The sequence below is a fragment of the Myodes glareolus genome, chromosome 3, assembly GCF_982192425.1.
Source record: "Myodes glareolus chromosome 3, mMyoGla1.1, whole genome shotgun sequence".
Taxonomy (NCBI): domain Eukaryota; kingdom Metazoa; phylum Chordata; class Mammalia; order Rodentia; family Cricetidae; genus Myodes; species Myodes glareolus.
In genome coordinates this window covers 107,600,428-107,625,876 of record NC_142028.1, presented here as the reverse complement: position 1 = coordinate 107,625,876, position 25,449 = coordinate 107,600,428, and the positions used below count along the sequence as shown (strand labels likewise).

The 25,449-nt window shown below is 39.5% G+C and overlaps 1 protein-coding gene across 3 annotated transcripts in view; it reads left to right on the top strand.

Moving 5' to 3' along the window:
• Ccdc171 (coiled-coil domain containing 171) overlaps nucleotides 1–25,449 on the top strand; it is a 378,010-nt gene that overhangs the window by 87,877 nt on the left and 264,684 nt on the right. For all 3 annotated transcript variants that reach the window (XM_087904896.1, XM_087904894.1, XM_087904895.1), the window contains 2 exons: nucleotides 1,849–2,009; nucleotides 20,241–20,379. In XM_087904896.1, the coding sequence (XP_087761022.1) occupies nucleotides 1,849–2,009; nucleotides 20,241–20,379 (300 nt within the window). The remainder of the gene's footprint in view (nucleotides 1–1,848; nucleotides 2,010–20,240; nucleotides 20,380–25,449) is intronic.

Sequence of the window (25,449 nt, the reverse complement as noted above, 5' to 3'; positions counted from 1 at the left end):
AGTTAAACAAATACTTTTGTAGTATGATAGGGCATCTCTTGGGTATATTCCCAAGAGTGGAATTGCTGAGTCCTGAGGGAGGTTGACTCCCAGTTTCCTGAGAAACTGCCACACTGATTTCCACAGTGGCTGCACAAGTTTGTATTCCCACCAACAATGGATGAGTGTTCCCCTCACTCCACATCCTCTCCAGCATAGGCTATCATTGGTGTTTTTGAGTTTAGCTATTCTGACAGGTGTAAGATGGTATCTCAAAGTGGTTTTGATTTGCATTTCCCTGGTCTCTAAGGAGGTTGAGCATGACCTCAAGTGCCTTTTGATTATTCGAAGTTCTGTTGAGAATTCTCTGTTCAGTTTAGTATCCCATTTTTTTAATGGGTTAATTAGAGTTTTAGTGTCTAGTTTCTTGAGTTCTTTGTATATTTTGGAGATCAGACCTTTGTCTGATGAGGGGTTGATGAAGATCTTCTCCCAGTCCGAAGGTAGGCTTTTTGTCTTACTGACAGTGTGTTTTGCTTTCTTGTTCTTTCACCATTTTTCAAGGTTTGGCACCCTGTGAACACTGGTCTGGACTTTGCTATCTTCAGGATGTATGAGCAATACATTATTCTGTAGCATCCAGCAGACTCTCCTTAAAGTGGCATTTAGCTATTTAAGAGCTATAAATCATTGTTTTGAAAGAATGCACTTGTGTGTTTATTCTGTTGTTGGCAGGCACAAGGCATCAATTTTAAGCTGTTGATTATGCAGAATTTCATATATATGCAAAAGCTGACAAATTATTAAAATCAACTCACAGTACACCCATCACGCAGTTTTAAACCTTCTTCAAGCCAGTTGTGTTTGTAGTTCTCCCCTACACTGTCCTGTTTCCAGACTGTATTCAGGAAATACAAATTATCAAGTCATATCACCATGAATGTTTTAGTCAGTGTTGTTTGATTATAAAGGTTCTTCTTTTACAGTAAAAAATTTCCGGGGGTGAAGGAATCTGTTGAATCTTTTTTCTTTTTAAATTTAAAATTGCTCATATTCGTGTATGTGTGTGTGTGTCTGAGCGTGCGTGCATGTATACACACACCAAAACACACATGAAGGTCAGAGAAGACAGCTTGTGGGAGTTGATGCTATTCTTCTACCATGTGGGTCCTGATGATTGAATTTGTGTCATTAGGCTAGGTGACAAGCACCTTTACCTACTGAGCCATCTTGCTAGCCCACGTTTAAGCTCATAATAATATTCATGTCATAGTATTTCTTTTAGTTTTCAAAAACCACTTATAATATTTTATAAAAGAACTGTGAATGCATTAGAAGGTAAAGATTAGCACATTGATAGGCTGGATAATACTGTGTTAGTTTATGCTTTTCATATCTCAGGTTTTCATTCTTCTATATTTTTCCCATTAAAAAAGAGACTATGTTTTTGCTTATTTTCTTTTTTGACTTTTATGCATTAATATTTTATTTTTGAGATTGTAATTTAATTACATTTCTTCTTTCCCCTTTTCCTTTCCAAACCCTTCCATATATCCCTCCCCAATCTCTGAATTTATGGCCTCTATTTTCATTAATTGTTATTGTGTGTGTGTATGTGTGTATAACCTGTTGAGTCTGTATAATATTGCTTGTATGTATGTTGGCACAGGCCAACAGGATTTGCTGAATGAGGCAGATGCAGGAGGATTTGGGATTTGAGGCCAGCCTGTTTATTTTCTTTTCAAACAAAAACAGAAAGAAAGGAATATTTAGATAAATGACAATCTGTGGTTGATAAAATAGTCTATTCAATTTAAGATGGAAACACATTTCTTAGCTTTTTAAAACTACTTCTCTGTCATCTGGTAGTTACGGATTCGAGACCTTGAAGGAGCTTTACAAGTAGAAAAAGCCAGCCAAGCAGAGGCTGTTGCTGATCTGGAAATGATCAAGAATGAATTTAAAGAAGTCGAAAGTGCATATGAACGAGAAAAGCATAATGCACAAGAAAGCTTTACAAAACTGAATTTGTAAGTATCTTACGGTAAAATTCTAAACGTGTGTGAAGGTTTTATGATTGCTGAGTTTGAATATGTAGTACTTTATATACTAATATAAAGCTGCTATTAATGTCTGTGGTAGAACAGAGAGCATAGGTCTTTGTAAGACATATGCAAATGTCCTTGTAGGTAAATATGGGAATACTCTTTTGCTGGAAAGTGTTCTAAGCAGTTCCAGAAACATATTTATACACTAGAAAGTAAATATATCAATACACTTGCGTTTCTAAAATTAATATAGCCATGTCTTGAACACCTTAATTTATAAGCCACATGGGGAGATAATGCTCAGGATTTTTTGAACTGCAGAAATAATAATAGTAGCAGTAATTACAACTAGTGGGAAATGTGCATTATGGTTCATTATGTACATGACCACCAAATAATTAATTTAACTAACTTAACACTCTATGAGGTAGCTACCTTTTGTAATTATTTACTTATTTTTTAACCCATTAGGTCTAGTAGGTGCTGCTCATATGTGTATGGTGCGCAGTCATCTACTAGGGCATGGACAACTCTCTAGTGGCCACACTCCTAAAGAAAAGCAATTCTCTCTCCCCAAGTAGTCATCACCTGCCAGTAGCTTCTCAGGTAGGGGTGGGACCTGGGTCTTTGCCTCTCCGTGCTGGACATTTTAACTGGCTTGATCCTGTGGAGGTGAGTTCGTCTGTGCAGCAGTCAAGTCATGTCTAGAGGACAGTATTCTGCAGCATCCATCGCTATCCTCCAGCTCTTACATTCTTTCTGCCTCCTCTTCCTGAATGTATTGAACTAAACATCACAGTTACTTATTCTTAGCACTGTAAACAGTAATGTTTCCATGCATTAATTACTGCTCACTGCAGTAAGAAGCCTGTCTGGGGCTAGAGAGATGGATCAGGAGTTAAGAGCACTTGCTGATTTTTTTCAGAAGACCTGGGTTCAATTCCCAGAATATACGTGTCAGCTCACAATTATCTACAACTCCAGTTCTTCTGGCTTCAAGGACACTACACATACATGGTATATAAACATATATGGAAGAACTCAGTCATAAAATATAAATAAATAAATCTTAGAAAATGAAACTTTTCTGACCAACGTTGGAAGCATCACAGATCTATAGATATAAGCATAAATATTTAGAAGGCAGTTTGATACCATGACCATTTAGAAAAACATCAATAGGTTTTTTTTACCCCTTAGATCCAATGGATTCTGTAACCATTGCTTTTGAGCATGTTTATAACACCAGGCATTAATTTTACCTCTTGTGGGGCAAGAGACCAATTGTAGCAGTGGATGTAAAGAGCATTAGGCAAAAACTCATGTCTGATTCTCCCTGGCTAATCTGAATGTGGACCCTGTAGAAATTAGCTCGATACAGGAAATAACCAGGCTAGCTAAAGGATAAAACAATTACATTTTAATTTATTATAAGGGGAAAACTCATGAAACAGGAACTGGAAGTTCATGCTCAGCTGTATTGCAGAAGTACCAGAGAGAGGGAGAGAGAGAGAGAGAGAGAGAGAGAGAGAGAGAGAGAGAGAGAGAGAGAGAGAGAACACCTGGTCCATGCCCCAGTTTTCTCTTGGGCTCCAGGAAGCCATGCCTTAGCTAGGTTCCACTTCTGAAAGATGATTGGTTAACAAAGTTTTCTCCATCACCTTCCCCTTTTGTCTAAACAAGAGTGATCCAAACCCAATATAACTATATAAAATAGGAATAGATATCAAGTATAAAATTATAACCAACATAAACAATATTAAGGAAGGAACACATGACAAATGTTTTAATAAACATTCTATTCCAAAGAGTCTCAGATAAATCATAAGAGGAAGATAACTATGACTATCTAATCTTTATCCCTATCATAGACCTGAGAAGGTAGTTATCACTTGAGTAGGCAGGAAGTGCAGTCAAGCAGCTTCCAAAGTGAGTAGTATATGATGGAGACAATTGGCTACCTGAACAATCACCCAAAGTCTTATTTACAATGTTGAAGCAGCCAACTTTGGCTAAGGCCTAGCATAACTGACAGACCATTTTCAGAGACACAGAATTTTTAAGAACTGTCTTACTCTGTCTTGGCAACGTTTGGCAGTCTTTTTCTTGTATACTGCTTGTCCTGTCTGGACATCGTACATTTTGTCAGTGGTCGATGGGTAGTTCCTTACCCAAAGGCCTGTTTTGTCAAGAAGAAAACATGCTCCAAGTGGAGTGTCTTTGGTACTCAACATTCTCTCAGGAATAGATGGGTGCTGTCAGGATCAATCATGTCTCATGTCAACAGAGCCCTAAGTTATTTAAATGCCATATTCTACATAGCCTTGAAGTGGTTGAAGATTACCTATCTAGACAGAATACAATCTCTATGTATCTAAAGAACCTAATCATTCTGATTATATGTATAACAAACATGAACAACTATTGACCTATAATATTTAATAGCTGTATAACTTAAAGACTAAGACTTCATGTCAGAGTATTAAATAATCTGTAAGCAAATGTGCAGCAAATAAGAACAGTGACCTCAAAAAGTAAACAATGTACAAGTATCTTGATCAGAGATAAGAATAATATATAATGCAATATGAAAATATATCCTAAAAGTTGTATCAGTATACAAAATGTCTGGGGAGGGGTCTCTAAAAAAAACAAAAACAAAATGTCCTAAACAGAGATAGAAACTTGCATATATACAATCTGGCAGAATAACTTTGCATAGGTATACAAATATTGTAGACAAAAATAACAAATATAATTTGAACTTGTATCAATATACAAAACTATACTGATATAAATTATCTAAAATAATAGCTCACAAATATTCACTCTGTTACCCACTATTATTATCCTTTTTTTTTTAACCTACATAGTTTCCATCCCAACCCTTATATAATCAACCCCTAAATGGTGTTCCCAACCCTAAGGACAAACTTTTTTGGGAGAGGGGACGTTGTCCTCTAGAATTGCTTCCAGCTGTCATGGAGGCTATGTTCTCTTTATGGGATCCTGCAAAAGTAAAGTGATGGTTAAGTTTCAAAATTACCGTTTACCATAGTTGCAAACGATTTCTGAGCAGTTGATAGGGTTTTTTCCAAAGTTCTTATTTGGAGTTCTGGCCAGAACGTCATGAGAAGGTGCACCATTTCAGCAGCTGGTACCCCAAAACCAGTTTTATAGCAGCGCTATCAGCATCATGATGTCATTTCAACCAGGTAGAGTTGTTGCTGTGGGAACCTATCTTCTTCCTGGAAACCTCAAAGATTACTGCAGGAGAAGGATCTGTAGAAAACTTTATTGTTCATCGTGGAAAACTTAAACATTGTTCATAGAGACATACATTCAATAAAGAATATGATATAGACAAAATAGACATGGAGAAAGTAAGAGTTTTCCTAAAGTCTTCCTTCTGTGCGATACCAGATGGCTGCCGATATGAGACAGAAACTCTGAATGTTCCTTTTAACAACACGCTTGGGTTTAGAGAAGCACAGAGTCATTGTTCAACTCCAAAGCCAGCTCTATATATTCATAAATATATATATATATATTTAAGTGTAGGTAGGAAACTAAGAATCTCTTTCTAGAGGGTGAGAATGAGGTAATAAAGTAAAGGGGGGTTCATTTTCCTTTTGGGACCAATATGATCCCAGATAACTGCAAGCCTGACCTTTACTTTCACCTCCTGGCAAGGCAGGTGCTTTCTTCTTTCATGAACTGTTCTCTGGGCCATAGCAGGCTGGCTGGCAGGGCCCCACAGCCACACGAGGCAGGGAAATGGAGAGTTGCAGGCCACCCAGTCATTTATTGGGCTTGGCATCACATGCTTTAGTATGACTGCCCTAGAAATTAGTCTGGACCCTGCAGTAGGAAATTGTTTACCATGTTCTTGAGTTAAGAGCTCTGTCAGTCCTAGCAAGCTATGTCTAGTCACTCATCCACATTAGGCCACTTAAAGAGACAAATAATAATAGTAAAGGCCAGAGAAAGAATTTGTTCAATATGGCCTCATTGGGCAGGAGTAGGGAGTCTAGTGACTCCCCAGCCCATCTTTGGGGTCCTGAGGGTTAGGTTTAAATAGAGGGTGAGGAGTTTTTTTTTTAAAATATTTTTATGGTTTATTTAACTTTATGTACATTGGTGTGAAGGTGTCAGATCCCCCGGAACTGGATTTTTAGACAGTTGTGAGCTGCCATGTGGGTGCTGGGAATTGAACCCGGGTCCTCTGGAAGAGCAGTCAGTGCTCTAAACCGCTGAGCCATCTCTCCAGCCCGAGGGTGAGGAGTTTTTATAGTTAAGTAGTCCTAGTCAAGATGTGGTCCTGGCCATTACCATTGCCTTGACTCCAGTCTTTCCTGCTAGGTAGCCTGACAAGTAATCAAAGCTATATGAAATTGCTTCCTGAGAGATAGGTTTCTGCTTTGGTTAGCATCAGGCTTCAGCCTTTTCCTTTTAGAGTGAGATTCTTAGAGAAATTCTGATTTCTTGGGGTTGATTTTCTCAATAATTTGTAGTCAGTTAAAGGGTCACAACTGAACTATGTCTTTAAACAATTTTAAGGTTTATTTATTCTATTTTATGTTGTATAAGTATTTTGCATATATGTATGTACAGCCCATGAAAGACTGGTGTGCATAGAAGTTTGAAGAAGCCGCTGGATTCCCAGGAACTGGGGTTATAGATAGTTGTGAGCTACCATGTAGGTACTGGGAGCTGAACTCAGTTCTATGCAGTAGCTGTGGGTGATCTTAGCTACTGAGCTGTAGATAGATTTTTTTCTTTGGGCCACCAGCTCACTAAAAATGATACCGAAACTTACTAATTATGAAAGATTGGACTATAGCTTAGGTTTATCCCCTAGCTCTTATAACTTAAATTAGCCTATTTCTATTCATTTATATGTTGCCACATGACTCGTGACTTTTACCTCTCCTCCTGCATGTCTCGCTCCCTCTGCATCTGACTGGCAACTCCTCCTTTCTACTTCCCAGAGTTCTCTGTCCCCAGAAGTTCCTCCTAACTTGTTCCTGTCTAGTTAGTGGCCTTTCAGATCTTTATTAAACCAATCACAGCGACACATCTTCGCACAGTGTAAAGGATGATTCCACAACACTGAGCCATCTTTCCAGGCTCTGAGCTGTCTATTTAGATATCTTCATTTCTGCCAGGATGTTATACAAAAAAAGGAGAGAGTAGGATTTGATAAAGGAAGTGGGAAAGCAAAGGGGAGGAACAAGAAGCGTTATGATGGACCCCAAATAGAGAATTTTTGTGATGTTTTCTTGCTGTGTATCACGGCGTTTTCCTCATCTCACCTCCTCTGTAACCTTCCCTTTTCTTCTTTCATGATGGCCCCTTCCTCCACTTGATAGTCTCTGTTTTCATGTTGTGCGGGTGTTTGACAGTGTGCATGTGCACTGTACGTGTGTATTTATGTATATATTTAAATCTGTGTTCCCCAGATGAGTGTAAATGTGGTATTTGGCTTTCTTGTTTCTACTATTCTCTCTTGTGAATGATACTTTTTTTTTTCAAAGTTCTACATGATGCTTTTATTTCTTTTTTTTTTATTAAAGTAAATTTTATTAAATTATAAAAGTTTCCATTTCCGCCCCTCTTCCCAACACCCTCCCACTCCCCCCACTCCCTCTCCTCCTCCCTCTTCGTCCCTTAGGGCAGTCAGGGTTTCCTGCCCTGTGGGAAGTTCCAGTTCCCTCCCCCTCCCTCCAGGTCCAGGAAGGTGAGTGTCCAAACAGACTGGATCCCCAAAATCCAGTATATGCAGAGGAAACAGGTCCCAGTATCATAGTCAATGGCTTTTCAGAAAGACTTCGGGCCAGCCACAGTCAGAGAATCCGGCCAAATTCCTAGAATCTGGTTAGATCACCTCCTCGTTCAGTCCCAGTCCAACTGGCCTTGGTAAACTCTCATTAGATCCGTTCCCTTGTATCAGTGGGTGATAGCATCCCTCGCAGTACTGATTTCGTTTTTCATGTTCTTCCTCCTTCTGCTCCTCATTTGGACCTCGGGGGGCTCAGTCCGGTGCTCCAATGTGGGTCTCCGACTGTATCGCCGTCCTTCGCCAGATGAAGGATCTATGGTGATAAGCAGAATATACATCAGTATGGTTATGGGCCACGGCCGATTCAGGCACCCTCTCCTCTGTCCAGAGAACAATCTGGGGGATCTCTCCTTGGACCTGGGATCCCATATATAATCAAGTCTCCTGTAAATCCTAAAATGACTCCCTTATTTGAAATATATTCTTCCCTGATCCCATATTCATCCTTCCTCCCTCCCCCCCCCATCCCAGGCCACCGAGCTTTCCCCGTTCCTCCCCTACTCTCTTCTCTCTAACCCTCTCCCCTTCCATCAACCCTCCCACCCCCCCATGCACCCGAGGTTACCTGGGACTCTTGTCTATTTCCTACCTCCTGGTGGATAGCTAAATAATCTTCATCAGGTTCATCTTCTTATTTAGCTTCTCTAGGATCACGAATAATAGGCTCAAAGACCTTTAATTATGGTTAGAATCCACTAATGAGTGAATACATACCGTGTTCCTCTTTTTGGGTCTGGCTTACCTCACTCAGTAAAGCGTTTTCTATTTCCATCCATTTGCATGCAAAATTCAAGATGTCATTGTTTTTTACCGCTGAGTAAAACTCTAATGTGTATATGTTCCACACCTTTTTTAACCATTCTTCTATTGAGGGGCACCTAGGCTGTTTCCAGGTTCTGGCTATTACAAATAGTGCTGCTATGAACATAGTAGAACAAATGCTTTTGTAGTATGTTAGGGAATCTTTAGGGTATATTCCCAAGAGTGGAATTGCTGGGTCCTGAGGGAGGTTGACTCCCAGTTTCCTGAGAAACCGCCACACTGATTTCCACAGTGGCTGCACGAGTTTGCATTCCCACCAACAATGGATGAGTGTTCCCCTCACTCCACATCCTCTCCAGCATAGGATATCATTGGTGTTTTTGACTTTAGCTATTCTGACAGGTGTAAGATGGTATCTCAAAGTGGTTTTGATTTGCATTTCCCTGATCGCTAAGGAGGTTGAGCATGACCTTAAGTGTCTTCTGGCCATTCGAAGTTCATCTGTTGTGAATTCTCTGTTAAGTTCAGTACCCCATTTTTTAATTGGGTTAATTAGAGTTTTAGTGCCTAGTTTCTTGGTTCTTTGTATATTTTGGAGATCAGACCTTTGTCTGATGAGGGGTTGGTGAAGATCTTCTCCCAGTCAGAAGGCAGCCTTTTTGTCCTACTGACAGTGTCCTTTGCTTTACAGAAGCTTCTCAGTTTCAGTAGATCCCATTTATTCATTGTTTCTCTTATTGTCTGTGCTGCTGGGGTCCTACTTAGGAAGAGGCCTCCTGTGCCTATATCTTGTAGACTACTTCCCACTTTCTCTTCTATCAGGTTCAAAGTGGACGGATTAATTTTGATGTCTTTAATCCATTTGGACTTGAGTTTTGTGCATGGTGATAGATATGGATCTACTTTCATTTTTTTACAGGTTGACATCCAGTTATGCCAGCACCATTTGTTAAAGATGCTTTCCTTCTTCCATTGTATACCTTTAGCTCCCTTGTCGAAAATTAGGTGTTCATAAGTTTGTGGGTTAATATCTGGGTCTTCTATTCGATTCCATAGGTCGACTTCTCTGTTCTTATGCCAATACCAAGCTGTTTTCAATACTGTAGCTCTATAATAGAGTTTGAAGTCAGGGATGGTAATGCCTCCAGAAGTTCTTTTATTGTATAAGATTGTTTTGGCTATCCTGGGTTTTTTGTTATGCTATATAAACTTGATTATTGTTCTCTCAAGGTCTGTGAAGAAGTTTGATGGGATTTTGATGGGGATTGCATTGAATCTATGGATTGCTTTTGGTAGAATTGTCATTTTTACTATGTTGATTCTCCCAATCCAAGAGCAAGGGAGGTCTTTCCATTTTCTGGTATCCTCCTCAATTTCTTTCTTCAAAGACTTAAAGTTCTTGTCAAATAGGTCTTTCACTTCCTTGGTTAGAGTAACCCCAAGATATTTTATGCTATTTGTGGCTATCGTGAAAGGTGATGTTTCTCTGATTTCTCTCTCTGCTTCTTTATCCTTTGTGTATAGGAGGGCAACTGATTTTTTGGAGTTGATCTTATATCCTGCCACATTACTAAAGGTGTTTATCAGCTGTAGGAGTTCTTTGGTAGAGTTTTTGGGGTCGCTTATGTACACTATCATATCGTCTGCAAATAACGAAAGTTTAACTTCATCCTTTCCAATTCCAATCCCCTTGATCTCCTTATGTTGTCTTATTGCTATTGCTAGAACTTCAAGCACTATATTGACGAGGTATGGAGAGAGTGGACAGCCTTGTCGTGTTCCTAATTTTAGTGGAAAGACTTTGAGTTTCTCTCCATTCAATTTGATGTTAGCTGTCGGCTTGCTGTATATTGCTTTTATTGTATTTAGGTATGATCCTTGTATTCCCAGTCTCTCCAACACCTTTATCATAAATGAGTTTTGAATTTTGTCAAATGCTTTTTCAGCATCCAATGTAATGATCATATGGTTTTTTTCTTTCAGTTTATTTATATGATGGATTACATTGATAGATTTGCGTATGTTGAACCAGCCCTGCATCTCTGGAATGAAGCCTACTTGATCATAATGGATAATATTTCTAATGTGCTCTTGGATTCGGTTTGCCAGTATTTTATTGAGAATTTTTGCGTCGATGTTCATGAGTGAGATTGGCCTGTAATTCTCTTTCTTGGTTGTGTCTTTGTGTGGTTTTGGTATTAGGGTAACTGTAGCTTCATAAAAGGAGTTAGGCAATGACTCTTCTGTTTCTATATTGTGGAATACGTTAAGGAGTATGGGTATTAGCTCTTCCTGGAAGTTCTGGTAGAATTCTGCATTGAAACCATCTGGTCCTGGGCTTTTTTTGGTAGGGAGATTTTTGATAACAGCTTCTAATTTTTCGCGACTAACAGGTCTATTTAGATTGTTCACCTGTTCTTGGTTCAACTTTGGTATATGGTACTTATCTAAAAAAATGTCCATTTCTTTTACATTTTCCAACTTTGTGGCATATAAACTTTCGTAGTAAGATCTGATGATTCTCTGAATTTCCTCTGTGTCTGTGGTTATGTCCCCCTTTTCATTTCTGATCTTTTAATCTGCATGTTCTCTCTCTGCCGTTTGATTAGTTTGGATAGGGGTTTGTCGATCTTGTTGATTTTCTCCAAGAACCAGCTTTTTGTTTCATTGATTCTTTGGATTGTTTTCTGTGTTTCTATTTTGTTGATTTCAGCCCTCAGTTTGATTATTTCCAGTCTTCTAGACCTCCTGGGTGAATCAGCTTCTTTTTTTCTAGATCTTTCAAGTGTGCTGTTAAGTCTCCAATGTGTGCTTTCTCCGTTTTCTTTAATTGGGCACTTAGTGCTATGAACTTTCCTCTTAGCACTGCTTTCATAGTGTCCCATAGGTTTGAGTATGTTGTGTCTTTGTTTTCATTAAATTCAAGGAAGAGTTTAATTTCTTTCTTTATTTCTTCCTTGACCCAGGGGTGATTTAGTAGTTGACTGTTCAGTTTCCATGAGTTTGTTGGCTTCCTGGGGGGGAGCATTGTTGTTGAATTCTAATTTTAGTCCATGGTGATCTGACAAGACACAGGTAGTTACTAATATTTTTTTGTATCTGTGGAAGTTTGCTTTGTTACCAAGTATGTGGTCAATTTTCGAGAAGGTTCCATGAGCTGCAGAGAAAAAGGTGTATTCTTTCCTATTTGGGTGGAATGTTCTATAGATATCTGTTAAGTCCATTTGATTCAATACCTCCAATAGATCTCTCAATTCTCTGTTTGGTTTCTGTCTGATTGACCTTTCCATTGGTGAGAGAGGAGTGTTGAAGTCTCCTACTATTAGTGTGTGTGGTTTGATGACCGCCTTGAGTTCTAGAAGAGTTTCTTTTACATATGTGGGTGCCTTTATATTAGGAGCATAGATATTCAGGATTGAGACTTCCTCCTGATGAATTGTTCCAGTTACGAGTATGAAATGTCCATCTCCATTTCTTCTGATTGATTTTAGTTTGAAGTCGATTTTGTTAGATATTAGAATGGCCACACCTGCTTGTTTCTTAGGTCCATTTGCTTGGAAAACCTTTTCCCAACCCTTTACTCTGAGTAGGTGTCTGTCTTTGTGGTTGAGGTGTGTTTCTTGTAAACAGCAGAATGTTGGATCCTGTTTTCGTATCCAATCTCTAAGTCTGTGCCTCTTTATAGGTGAATTGAGTCCATTGATATTAAGTGATATTAATGACCAGTGGTTGTTGACTCCGGTCATTTTTTTTTTTAGGTAGTAGAGTGTATGTGTTTTTCTTCTTTGATTTGTGCTTGTGAATGGTCGCTAGATGTTCGAGTTATTGTAGGCCGTGTTGGGAATGTTGGATTCCTTCGGTAGTGATTTTCCTTCTAATATTCTCTGTAAGGCTGGATTAGTAGCTACGTATTGTTTAAATTTGTTTTTATCCTGGAATATTTTGTTTTCTCCGTTGATAGTGAACAATAGCTTGGCTGGGTATAGTAGCCTGGGTTTGCATCCATGGTCTCTTAGTTTCTGCAGTACCTCTATCCAGGATCTTCTGGCTTTCATGGTTTCCATAGAGAAATCCGGTGTAAGCCTGATAGGTTTACCTTTATAAGTTACTTGACCTTTTTCCTTTGCAGCTCTTAAAATTTTTTCTTTAATCTGTATGTTTTGTGTTTTGATTATTATATGGCGAGGGGATGTTTTTTTCTGATCCATATTCGGTGTTCTGTATGCTTCTTGAACCTTCATAGGAATATCGTTCTTTAGGTTGGGAAAGTTTTCTTCTATAATTTTGTTGAATATATTTTCTGGGCCTTTGATCTGCAGTTCTTCTCCTTCTTCAATCCCTATTATTCTTAGATTTGGTTTTTTTATTGTGTCCCAGATTTCCTGAATGTTTTGTGAAGAGAATTTGTTGGATTTGCCGTTTTCTTTGACCAGAGCACTTATTTTCTCTATGGTATCTTCAGATTCCGAGATTCGTTCTTCTATCTCTTGTATTCTATTGGTTATGCTTGATTCTGTAGTCTCCGTTCGTTTACCTAGGTTTTCCATATCCAGCCGGTTCTCCGTTTGTGTTTTCTTCATTGCCTCCATTTCAGTTTTCAATTCTTGCACTGTTTCCTTTACTTGTTTGATTGTTTTTTCTTGGTTTCTCAGGGTCTCATTCACGGATTTACTTAGTTCTTCAAACTTTTTGTTATATTTCTCATCAATTTCTATACTCATTTCTTCAAACTTTTTGTTATATTTCTCATCCAATTCTTTAAGGGAGTTATTCATATCCTGTTTAAGGGACTCTTTTGCTTTCATAATGGCACTTTTTTCCACTTCTTCTGGGTTAAGGTGTTCAAGCCCTTCTGTTGTAGGGTCCTTGGGATCTGGTGTTTTCATGTTGTTTTTCAGATTGTTGGATGAGGTCTTGCCTTGGCGTCTGCCTATCTCTTACTTCAAATGTTCTCTATTGGAACTTCTGTTACCGGGTCAGGTTCCCTTCTTGGGCAGGGACTTCACTGACAGAATGCCCACCTTTCCTCAGGCAGGCTATTGAAGCACAGGCACTCCCTCTTTCCTGGATGCGCTTACAATGCAGGCTCAGCTTGCAAGGCAGCTGAGCTGGGGAAAATTTTATGGCCCCAGGGGGAAGGGAGAAATATAGGAATTCGTACCTGGATGGGAGCTGGGATGGCAGGCGGGAGGGAGTAGCCAGCACTGCAGGGCGACCTGGGCGACTGTGGGTTCGGGGAACGCCAAAGCTCTTCCTCACCAGGACCCTGTCAAGGCCCGAAGCAAACTCACCCCTCCGATGGCCCTCTGCTAGAAGTCAGGGCCCCTGCTGGTCAGGAATGTGGCTGAGCTGGCACCTGGACCACCTGTCCTCAGGGAGGCCTTTAGGACCCAGGAACTGCCTGGAGCCGAGCTGCGCCTACAGCCAAGGCCCAGCTTGCAAGGCAGCTGAGCTGGGGAAATTTTATGGCCCCAGGGGGAAGGGAGAAATATAGGAATTCGTACCTGGATGGGAGCTAGGATGGCAGGCGGGAGGGGGTAGCCAGCACTGCAGGGCGACCTGGGCGTCTATGGGGTCGGGGAACGCCCAAGCTCCTCCTCTCCGGGACCCTGCCATGGCCCGAAGCCAGCACTGCAGGACGACCTGGGCGTCTATGGGGTCGGGGAACGCCCAAGCTCCTCCTCCGAATGATACTTTTTAAAACATATTTTATTTTATGAATTTTTTCCTGCATGTGTGCATTTACGTACCTGGTGTTCTCAGAGACTGGAAGAGGGTATCAGATCTTCTGGGACTGGAGTTGTAGACAGTTGTGAGCTGCCAGGAGAGTTCTGGGAGTTGAAACTGAGTATATGTTGTCTTCTATGCTGAGCCATCTCTCCAGCCCCCGAACCACACTTCTAGTTTATAGCTCTGAGAATAAGGAATTTTAGGATAGGATGTGAAAGACTGATGTAACAACGGCTAATAATGAAGCTATAAAGTAAATGGTACCAGAATATTAGCAGTGGTTGAGTAATTTTGTTTTTATTTAGGAATTAAACTAGCATTTTCATGAATGATGGGAAGAGGGCTTTCTAGGGTGAAATGGGAGGATCCAAATGCTTGTTGGCCAAATTCTGGCCACCTAGGTCTGGTTCTGCAGCTTCAGGACAGTGTCCTCATAGTTGTGAAAAGTGGTCACATGACAGATTGCAGTGACCAGGGCATAATGGATGATAGGTATTGGCAGGAGAAGGTGTAGTGGCCAGAGAGCTCCTGGCAGGATAAAATAAGCTCCAGGCCCAGAGCTCCCATGGAGAAGGCTGCCCAGATGGGGCCCAGGAGTGCCAGTTCCCAAGGCCACCTGAGGTACATGGTCACTCTTCATCTCACATTGCTGCTGTCACTGGATAGGGCTGTTAAAGTTGTTTGTTGCCAGGATTTCACTGGGTGGCAGGAGCAGATATGTATGACATCTGCATTTCAGAATCAGAGTTCTAAAGCACAGCATCTTAGAAGTGATGTACCGCTATGAAATTGTTTGAGGTGGAGCAAACTGCATTTATATCACTACATTTTCTTAGCTGTAAAGTTTCTTTAAATCTAAAACTTACAGGAAAAGCTTTTTAATGATTTTGGATTATAGAGCTTTCAAATGTAGTTTGATCTTAATTAGTTATGTAATTGATTATTGGGCAGTAGTAGGGAAAAGATTGTGAAAAGCCTCAAATCCAGTCTACATTGAAATATAATTTAAAATGACTTTAAAGATAGGATATTAAATCAACTGCAGATAAATTTTATTTCTTGTGTTCCTCAATAATTAGGAGCTTCTTTATTTTTCTAAATGTGTTTCTGAATAAAAACACTGTTATGGTTTAGTGGCATCATTATTTATGTTCTTGCTAAAATACAGCCTGAAGAAATGTTACTTGTTTTAAGGAGCATGTTATTGACAAACTGTTAGTGGAAGTTAAAATAATCAGACTCCAATAAGAAAGCATCCTGGCTATAGGCTTCCTCCTCGTCCGTCCTTCCCCAGCCGTCTGCTTTGTAAGTCCTGACTCTCCCGGGATCCATACCCAGGAGCTCCCTAACCTGCACCTTTCTTTCCTTACATGTTCTTGCTGGCTGTGGCTGTTAGAAGTGGAGAAGCTAGCTTTATATCACATTGCTAACAGAAGGGTATCATGCCTCATTTTAGTGATCTTAGAGTTTTACATTTTTAAAATATGTATTATTTTATGTGTGTGTGTGTGTGTGTGTTTGCCTGCATGTGTGTGTCTGCACCATGTGCCCTTAGTGCCTGAGGAGGCTAGAAGAGATGTCAGGTTCTCTGGAACTAGAGTTTTATGTAGGTAGTTGACACCCACTGTGTGGGTGCTGAGAACTGAACCCAGGTCCTCTACAAGAGCAACAAGTGCTCTTAACTGCAGAGCCATCTCTCCAGCACCAACCCTAGGTTTTGATTTTTAAAAATGGCACAAATTGTACATAAATTTAATTTTGTATGTGTTGAATAATAGTATTTTGACTAAAATACTGATTTTTATCAAGTTAACACCTGTCCATTGTTTAAAGAGTAAAACAGCACTGCCAAGATGATGAGACACAGCAATGTGATGCCTTTACCTTTGGTTCTCAGTTCCCTTCATGTGTGGCATGAATTTTTATTGCTATTGCTTTGATGTTAACCATGTTTAGTTTAAAAAGATTGTCTTTTATTGTAAAAAGATTATATTTTTAAGTGTGTATATGTATGGGGACGGAGAACGAGTGAGCACATGTGGATGGAGGCCAGAAGTTGATGCTGGATCCTCAGGAGCTGCTGCACTTAGGGACAGTTTGGAGTCCCCAGAGTGGGCACTGGGGATAGAACTCGTTTTCCTGGAAGTACTCTTAATTGCTGAGCCATCGCTCCAGTCCCCAACCTTAGATTTTATTTTTTTAAAGATTTTATTTATTATGTTTACAATACATGTGCTGCCTCCATGTATGTCTGCATGCGAGAAGAGGACACCAGATCTCATTGTAGATGGCTGTGAGCCACCATGTGGTTGCTGGGAATTGAACTCAGGACCTCTGGAAGAACAGTCAGAATCCTTAACCTCTGAGCCATCTCTCCAGCCTCCAACTTTAGATTTTAAAATTGCATGCAGTTTTGCCATGCTTTTGTTCCTACCTTTAAATATTATAAAGTAACCTCTGCTGATTGAGCTCTACTGTCTGCTTCTGTTACACAATATTTACCTGTTCCTTCCTGCTTCTATTCCCCCAGAGTGATTATCTGAGTGCAGCATCCTTTTTCCTACACCATTTTCTTGGTAACTTGTCTTTATGTTTCTTTATGGCAATCTTATTAGATGTTTTGTTTTTTATTTTACCATATGCTTTGCTTGTGTTCTCTCCAGATGCCTACAATAGTACTTGGTTTATAAAGCAGCAGTAGGGAGAGCAGTTGGATCAGCAAATAAGACACAAATGCATTCCTTATTACCCCATGAATGGGTTTAGCTTGTGATTAAGTAACTCTTTTTTTATTTTCCTTTCAAAACAGGGTTTTTCTCTGTAGTCTGGGGTGTCCTGAGCTTACTGGTAGACCAAAAAGGCCTTAAACTCAAAGATCTGCCTGCCTCTCTTTCCTGAGTGCTGTGATTAAAGGCGTGTGCCACCACTGCCTGGCTGATTAAACAACTCTAATACATACAATGAGTTTGTTTGATAAACCAATCATTGAAGTATTCTTTTTTATTTTATTATTTTAGTTTATTATTTGAGGCAAGGTCTCTCTATGTAGCTTTCATTGGTCTGAAACTCACTATGTAGACCAGGTTTTCCTGTATTTTGTTTTATTTTATTTTTTTATTTTTTTGAGATAGGGTTTCTTTGTGTAATAGAGTCCTAGCTCTCCTGGAACTTGCTTTGTAGACTAGGCTGGCCTCAAACTCACAGAGATCCACCTGCCTTTGCCTCCCAAGTCTGGGATTAAAGGTGTGAGTCACCATGTCCAGCTGTCTGGCTATTTTTAATTTAACTTAATTTTTGTAATTTTTATTTGTGTGTGTCTGTGTCTGTGTGAGTGGATATCATGTGTATGTGGATGCCTGTGGAGGCCAGAAGAGGGCGTCAGAGAATTACAGATGGTTATGAGCCGCTGATGTCAGGAGCTCTAGGGCCAGACGAAAGAGCAGCAAGCACTCTTCATACTGAGCCGTCTCTCAAGGCTCTTCAAGTCTAGCAGTCTGAAATTCTGTCCTCTTGTGTTTTTTCTAAAGTATCCCTCTGGGGCCTTTCTGTCTCTATCTGACTTTTCAGATTTCCTGATGTACTTATGTTAGGACCTGTCTTTAACATCCTCCTTGGAATTCCTCTGACTTCTTCCATTGTGAGTCCCTTGATTTCTGATCTCGTGCTGCTTGTCATTTGATTTGCTGCATTGTAAATTAGCTTCTTGGAAAGCTTACATATCAGGGAGAGTTTACAGGCACATTCTGAAAATGGCTTTTGGTCTTCACGCCTTTTTGTAAGTCAGCTGGCTATTCAGTTCAAGTGTTAGGCAAGTGTGACATCATCTGATTCTTGATCTTTTGTTTGTGGTCTATGGTTTCCTCTGGAAACTCATTGTCTTCATCTGAAACCAGAGGCAAATGATCTTTTACTTTGTTTATAGAGACCCTCTTTGTAACATATGATGAAATAATAATATGGATGACTTTGTACTCTATGGACACTCCTCTCTTGATCCAGCCTTCAGAGCTCTCAAGATGCCAGACCTCTTGTGAGTTGTTTCAGCCTGGAACTTTGACCATGTGTATTTCAGACTCTTGGACTGACTCTCTGTTTTACATACCTTTTCTTTACTTTGCTCCATTTTCATTGTCTATTCTACTCTCTAAGAGATTTGCATGCTATAAATGTAGCATCTAATTCTTCTATACACATTTAGTAGTGTTAGTTGAATCTTTGGTTCAAAAGACAATATGCAAGTCTTTGTATCGTGCCCTGAGAGGGGAAAATTTCAGAGGAGAAAATGTTAGAGTATGGACAAGTGTCATTGGAAACTTATCTGCTTGCTCTTCCTTTAGCCCGAGTGCACTGCCAGCTGTGTCACAGAGTCTCCCTACGTCCCCTCTTCACACAGCAGAAGTGGGTCGACTGCAGCTAGTAGGAAGCTCTCAGGCTAAAATGGTGATGCTAATTGAATTGATGTTATTCATATGCATGTGAATTTTTAAAGCACAATACTTATGAATTGCCTTTCAGTGTATGTCCACATGAGAACACACACAGCTCTATGTGATATCGCTCATGGAGTCTCAGCACTTGGGAGGCTAAAGAGGGGTCTGGCAGAGTTTAAGCCAGTTTTATAGTACATTTTCAAAAAGAGTTCCAGGCCAATGTGAGCTACATGATGAAACTCTTAGAAAACAAAACAAAACCAGTGTAAACACAGTTTAATACCAGCCTGAATTACATTTAAATAATAATGCACATTGTATTGTAAAGAAATTTATATATCCTTGTCAGAACACAGTCCAAGAATGGAGTCATGTGAAAATTCAGAATGTTTGTGAGAAAACTCAAGGAAACAAGACAAGAGTCTTGTGACTTCAGTTCCTTCAAAACACAGAATTGTTTTTAGAATGTGTTATTGTGCTCCATCCAGTTTGGGGGATAGGAGTGAGTTTGCTTCAGCTGTGATTATTCTTGTGCCTCAATGGAAAGACATGTTTTTATCATGTACAGCTTGTTCTTGTCATTGTATATTTTATTCAGGTGATTCTTTTTAACTCTCAGTATAAATTGTCTGATGCTCTGAATAAAGCTGGCTATTACATGAGACTTTTGTCCACCTCATTTTTAGTTCCCCTCTCCCAGGTTCACGTCTCCAACTAGAGCAGTAAACATATCCTCAAAGTAAATGAACATTTTGATTTTTTTTTGTTTTTGAATTTTCCTTACACCAAATCAATTCTACTTGAAGGGATACAAACATCTGTTTCATTTCTGATGTATATTAATAACCTTATCACTCATTTTAAGACAATTTTCTTGGGGGCGCAGGAGATGGTTCAGTCAGTAAGATCACATGCTTTGTAGTCATGAGAAGCTGAGTTTGAACCCTCATCACCCATGTCAGAAGTCAGTGATAACGACCTTCGGGTCAGTAAGAGACTGCCTCAAGGAGAACACTTGATATCCTGCTGTTGCCTCTGTGAGTGTGTCTGTGTGCACAGGTGTGTTCAGCTGCACACTCAAGAACTTACAACATTCTTATTTACTCACAACCCCACCCCATGAACTTTTATCAGTTTTGAGGCAGTTTATGAACTGACTTAATTGAGACGGGTAGATTTTGTTCATCAAAAATATTGGTGATACCCCAACAATACTGTTCTAGTCTCTTTTTGTATTACCTCAGACACAGTTCAGATACCTCCTGTCAAAGGAGAAGTGTTATTCCCTTAAAGTCTTTCATTTAAGAATGCATAAACCTTTTCATTAGGAAAAGGAAAATGGGCATTAAAAAGCCCTTTGGCCTGTAGACATGATATATAGAACATTGCCTACTTGTATGAGAGAGAAGTACATTTGAAAAACCTGCTCTGACATTTTTAACTTTTCAGATTAGAAAGAGAGTATTTCTCCAAAAACAAGAAACTAAATGAAGAGATCGAAGAACAGAAGAAAGTAATTATAGATCTTTCAAAGAGACTCCAATATAATGAAAAAAGTTGCAGTGAGTTACAAGAGGAACTTGTGATGGTAAGGTTAAAGATAGAAACCCTATGGCAATGGCTTTATTGGGTCATATTTGATGTGTAGCAAGTTTATCCCCCACTGTATATCATGAGATAATAGTGTGAAAGTAATTTTAGTGACAGTGTTCAAAGTTTCAAGCTGGAAGTTCAAATTGCATCAAATATATACATAATTCTCTAACTTGGAACAGTTGGGAAAAACCAACTGAATTAATAGTTCTCAATCATAGAGTGTTTAAAAATGATTTTATGATTTTGCCTAGGTGGAAGATAATCAGGATTTATAAGCAATAGATCTAATAATTTTAGTGACTTCATTTTCTAATAATTTTGTACATAAACATTACATTTCATAAATATCTAATCAAATTAACTGTTGTGAGTAAGCTAGCTATCATGTATTTTTTTTCCCTAAAGTATTGATATTTTCTTGTGGATCGTCTTTTGTTTGAAAGGCACCAGTGTCCCCATGTTGCATCAGAACCCACCCAGCGCCTTGTCATATAATCTGGGGGCTCTTCATTCTGGGTTCTTGTTAGCTGTCTGGCCGCCTTTCATCTGTCAGAATTCTGGCTTTTTAACATATTGCAATTATATTTTTGTACTCTTGTTGTCTGAAATGCTGTTTGTTGTCCATTTACAAATGCCTGCCCATCCTGTAAAGTGTGGGAACCACAACAGGGAAGAAGGCATAGTTTGTAGTCACACTGCACGTCCTCCAGTCTTGTTTCATCGTGCACACTTCCTCAGAGATTTGGCTACTTCCCTTTCAGTTATGTCCCATGGCTCTTGGAGATTCGCACTGAGGAGAATGAAAATTATTTTTCTTTCCCAAAAAGGTAATGAAAGGGTTATATTAAGAATCAGTGACCAACTCAGTGCTTCTAAGAAGAAAGGTAGTTATGAAATTAAATTAAAACTCTTAGTATTTAAAAATTATTTTTGACATTAAAAAATGTATTTTGTGTGCATGAATTTTGACTTGAACATATGTTTGTGTGCCACATGCACACAGTATCTAAGGAGGACAGAAAAGGGTGTTGGTTCCCTGGAACTGAACAACAGACAGTTGTGAGCTATCACATTGGGTGCTGGGAATTGAGCTTAGGACCTCCAGAAGAGCAGGCAGTGCTCTCAATCTCTGACCCATTTTTCTAGGTCTTCTTCAGTATTTTCAAATGTTCCTACATTATATATAGTCCCTATTCATCATAAGATGGTCAGTATCTCAGATTCAGGGGCCAATCCTGTTTGCTGTGTGTGGATCATTTGTCATCTGAATGTAGGTTTAGCAAAGGTAAGACCTTCCTATTTAGTGTACATTCACTGATATGTGTAATGCATATGCCATAGACTGTTCTATGTTTCCCCCACAGTTTTATATTTAAACTTCTGCATTCTAGGCAAGCACTCTATCACTGAGCTGTTTTGTGCGTGTCCTGGTTCTTAACTCTTAGTTCAAAGGGGTGAATTGGTGGAGAAAAATACCCTAGGGTGGCCGAGCTTACTAAACATTCTTCTCAGTAGTTTAGAAAGTGGGTCAGAGTGTAAGAGTGCAGAGTTCAGACGTTATCACTCCAAAAGTTGCACAATTTTTCTTAGATCTAGCCTAGAGCTTTAAAAAGTAGATTTTTAAAAAAGCAAGACTAAACTTAATTCACTACAGAGTTTATGGATGTTTTGTGATCAGAAAATTTACTTGGTTGCAAGAGTTTTAATTTTACTTTGACTTTTGCATGTTGATGGGTAGTCTAAACTAAGGCAAGTTTCAGCTCACCAGAAGCTTTTATTTGCTTGGCATTCCTTCTATTAACCTGATTGTTTTGATGGTGCTGAAAATTGTAGACTAATTGTCTTCCTTCCTTCCTTCCTTCCTTCCTTCCTTCCTTCCTTCCTTCCTTCCTTCCTTCCTTCCTTCCTTCTCTCTCTCTCTCTCTCTCTCTCTCTCTCTCTCTCTCTCTCTCTCTTTCTCTCTCTTTGTTTTTTTGTTTTTTGAGACAAGGTTTCTCTTGAGCCAGTCCTGGAACTAGCTTTGTAGGCCAGTCTGGTCTTGAACTCATAGAAATCCGCCTGCCTCTGCCTCCTAAGTGCTGGGTTTAAAAGTGTGCACCACCACCGCCCAGCCCTGACTAATTGTTTCTTTAAAGCTTGATAGGTCACTAAAAGCAGTTGCAGAACTAATGAGAGATGTTTTAAAAATTATTGGATTGTAACCAAAGTGATGTAAAGTTTATGTGTCAAAGTAATGAAGTTTTCCATTTCATTTATCTCTGAAATTTTTTGTATTTTATTTTTATTGTTGTTTTAAGTTAGCACACAGTGACAGGGTTTCTAAGTTATGTTTTTCCATTGCTATAATTATATACTTTAACAAATGTGACTTAAGGAAGAAGAGGTTTACTTTGCTGTGTGGAAAGATAAAGTCCTTGATGATGAAGGAATCATGGCAGGGGGCATGAGGGAGTTGTTCGTATTCATCTGTGGTCAAGAAGCAGAGTGATGTCTGCTTGGTGAGCTGTTTACACAGCCCAGGGAATGGCACACCGTAGTAGGTTCTTCACCTGAACCTGACCCTCGTAGTCATGCCCAGAGGCTCTTCTTGTCAAGGTGACAATTGAGATCCACTGTCATAGTTTTGTTTTGGCATTTTCATACACATATATATCATTTTGTCTTTTTCACACACGTCTTATTTTTTTCATCTTTCTGCTTTTTTCTTTCCCATTGTCATTTGTCTTTCAACTTTAATTGTTGTTGTTTGTTTCTGTACTCCTGAGGCTTGAAACCTGAGCCTCCTGCACGGTAGGCAAGAGCCATACCACTGAGTTTATATCCCAACCCTGAGTCCTTTTGTGTTTTCTGTTTTTTAAAAGTGTTCTTTTATTTATTATTAATGTTGTGTGTGCATCATGTGTGTGTGGAGGTCAGAGGACAGCCTTTGGAAGTTGTTTCTCTTTTTCCATTGTGGTTCCGGGGCAATCAAACTCAGTCAGACTGGAGCAGTAGGTACTTTTACCTGCTGACCCTGTTTGAAGTTACTGTTATTTCCTTACCTGACTGTATTAGGAAATTTAAATAGCAGTTAGTGAAAAATTATTAAATGAAAATAGTATTGCTAGAAAGTATATTTTTATTTCTATAAAGTTATTAATGTATTGCTTTTCCTAAATTTTATTGTCATGTTCTTTTGATTTTTCTTATTCATTTGTCATTGCCTTTAGTAAATGTTGATACTTTGATAATAAGGGAAAAGACAGGAAGCAGAAAACTAGTGGATTGAATTAATTTTCTTTATATTATTTGTTTTTCTTTTTACTTTTTAAAGATTTATGTATTATGTATGGAGTGTTCTGCCTGCATGTATGCCTTCATGCCAGAAGAGGGCACCAGATCTCATTATAGATGCTTGGGAGCCACCATGTGGTTGCTGGGAGTTGATCTCAGGACTTTTGGAAGTGCACTTAACCTCTGAGCCATCTCTACAGCTCTCTTATTTGTTTTTCTTAATAAAATTTGTTTTCACAGTTTAACACACACACACACACACACACACACACACTCACTCCCACCCTTCCATATTTTCCTCCCATTGCCATGGACCCCATTCTCGCGAAAAGTCCTTTCTATGTCTTTTGTTTAGTTTCACAACCCACTCAATATAACCAGGGCTTTCCACGTGAGTATGAGTGTGAAACTATCCTTTGGAACAGTGAACTCAGCAGTGGCTACACAACTTGAAAGACAGTTACTTTCTCACTCTCCCAACATTTTTAAGTAGCCTATAGCTCCCCGGGGAGTCAGAGGGCTTCAGGAACCTCTTTTTCATCTGTGTGACTGACTGTTGGCAGGCCTAGGAGTCTATCTATGTTCAGATAAATGCACTCTCTCGGAGTTCATGATTGTGATGGCCGAGTCATGCCTACAGGATAGCATTTCATGGCTCTTCTGCCCACCATCCAGCTTTCATTTCTTTCTGCTCCCTCTTCTATAATGTTCTCTGAGCCACAGAGGGGGTGAGGTGAGCATTCTGTTTAGGGTTGGACACTCAACAGTCCCTTGTTCTTAGCATTTTGACCAGATTTTGTGTTTACAGCCATCCACTGCAATAAGAAACTTCCTGATCACAGCCAAGAACAAAACAGGTATTTAGAAGATTGCTTGACACCCTATCAATTTAATAAAGCAATAGTAGTAAGTTTCAGCCAGGACCTATGGCCTTCCCAGGCATTAATTTTTGACCAGGTTTATGGAAGAAGACATGAATTGTTTCCTCTGGACTGGACCTCAGATCCAATCAGAGGACAGTTGCTTACCTCTATTCCAGTTAGTCTTAACCATCAACTTGATACAATCTAGATGCACCAGAGAAGGAATCAATCAGCAGGATTGCCCTGATGAGATTGACCTGGGACCTATTCTGTCATGATTGTCTTGGTTATTGATTGATGTAGAAAGACCCAGTCCACTGTGGGTGCCACTGTTTCCTGGGAAGGTGTTCTTGGGCTGTATAAGAAAGCTACCTAAGGATGAGTAAGCTAGTAGCAAACAGCATCTCTCCCCAGTTCCCACTTAAGTTCCTGCTCCAACTTCACTCCGTGATGGAGAGTAACCAGTAATCTGAAAAAAACCCTTTCCTCTCTTATATTGCTTTTGGTCAGAGTATTTCCTGACCACAACAGAAATAAAACTAGAACATACCCATAAGCCAGGCTACTATTGTATCAGTGATCACATCTTGCCTGATAGGCTGATATTGTAGCACTCAGCTGGGTAAAACTGTTTGTGAGTAGTCTCCCCTATAGCCTTCACTGCACATTCTGGAACTATGTATAAAAGCCAGCAGGGAGGGAGCTCTACTTTAGTTCCATATTGTTTTTTCTATGTCCTATAACCATTGTGTGTAGTGTCGTTAGCATTAGGGTATTCCCGTCTATTTCTGTGGGCAATCAAGAGCAGTTGCAATAGCCTGTACTGTTCTGAGGCCTCTGAACCCTCCTGAACAACTATCCCACGCTGTCCGGGATTTTCATTCCATCACTCATGGCTTGTGGGATTGGCACTACCTATCCATGTA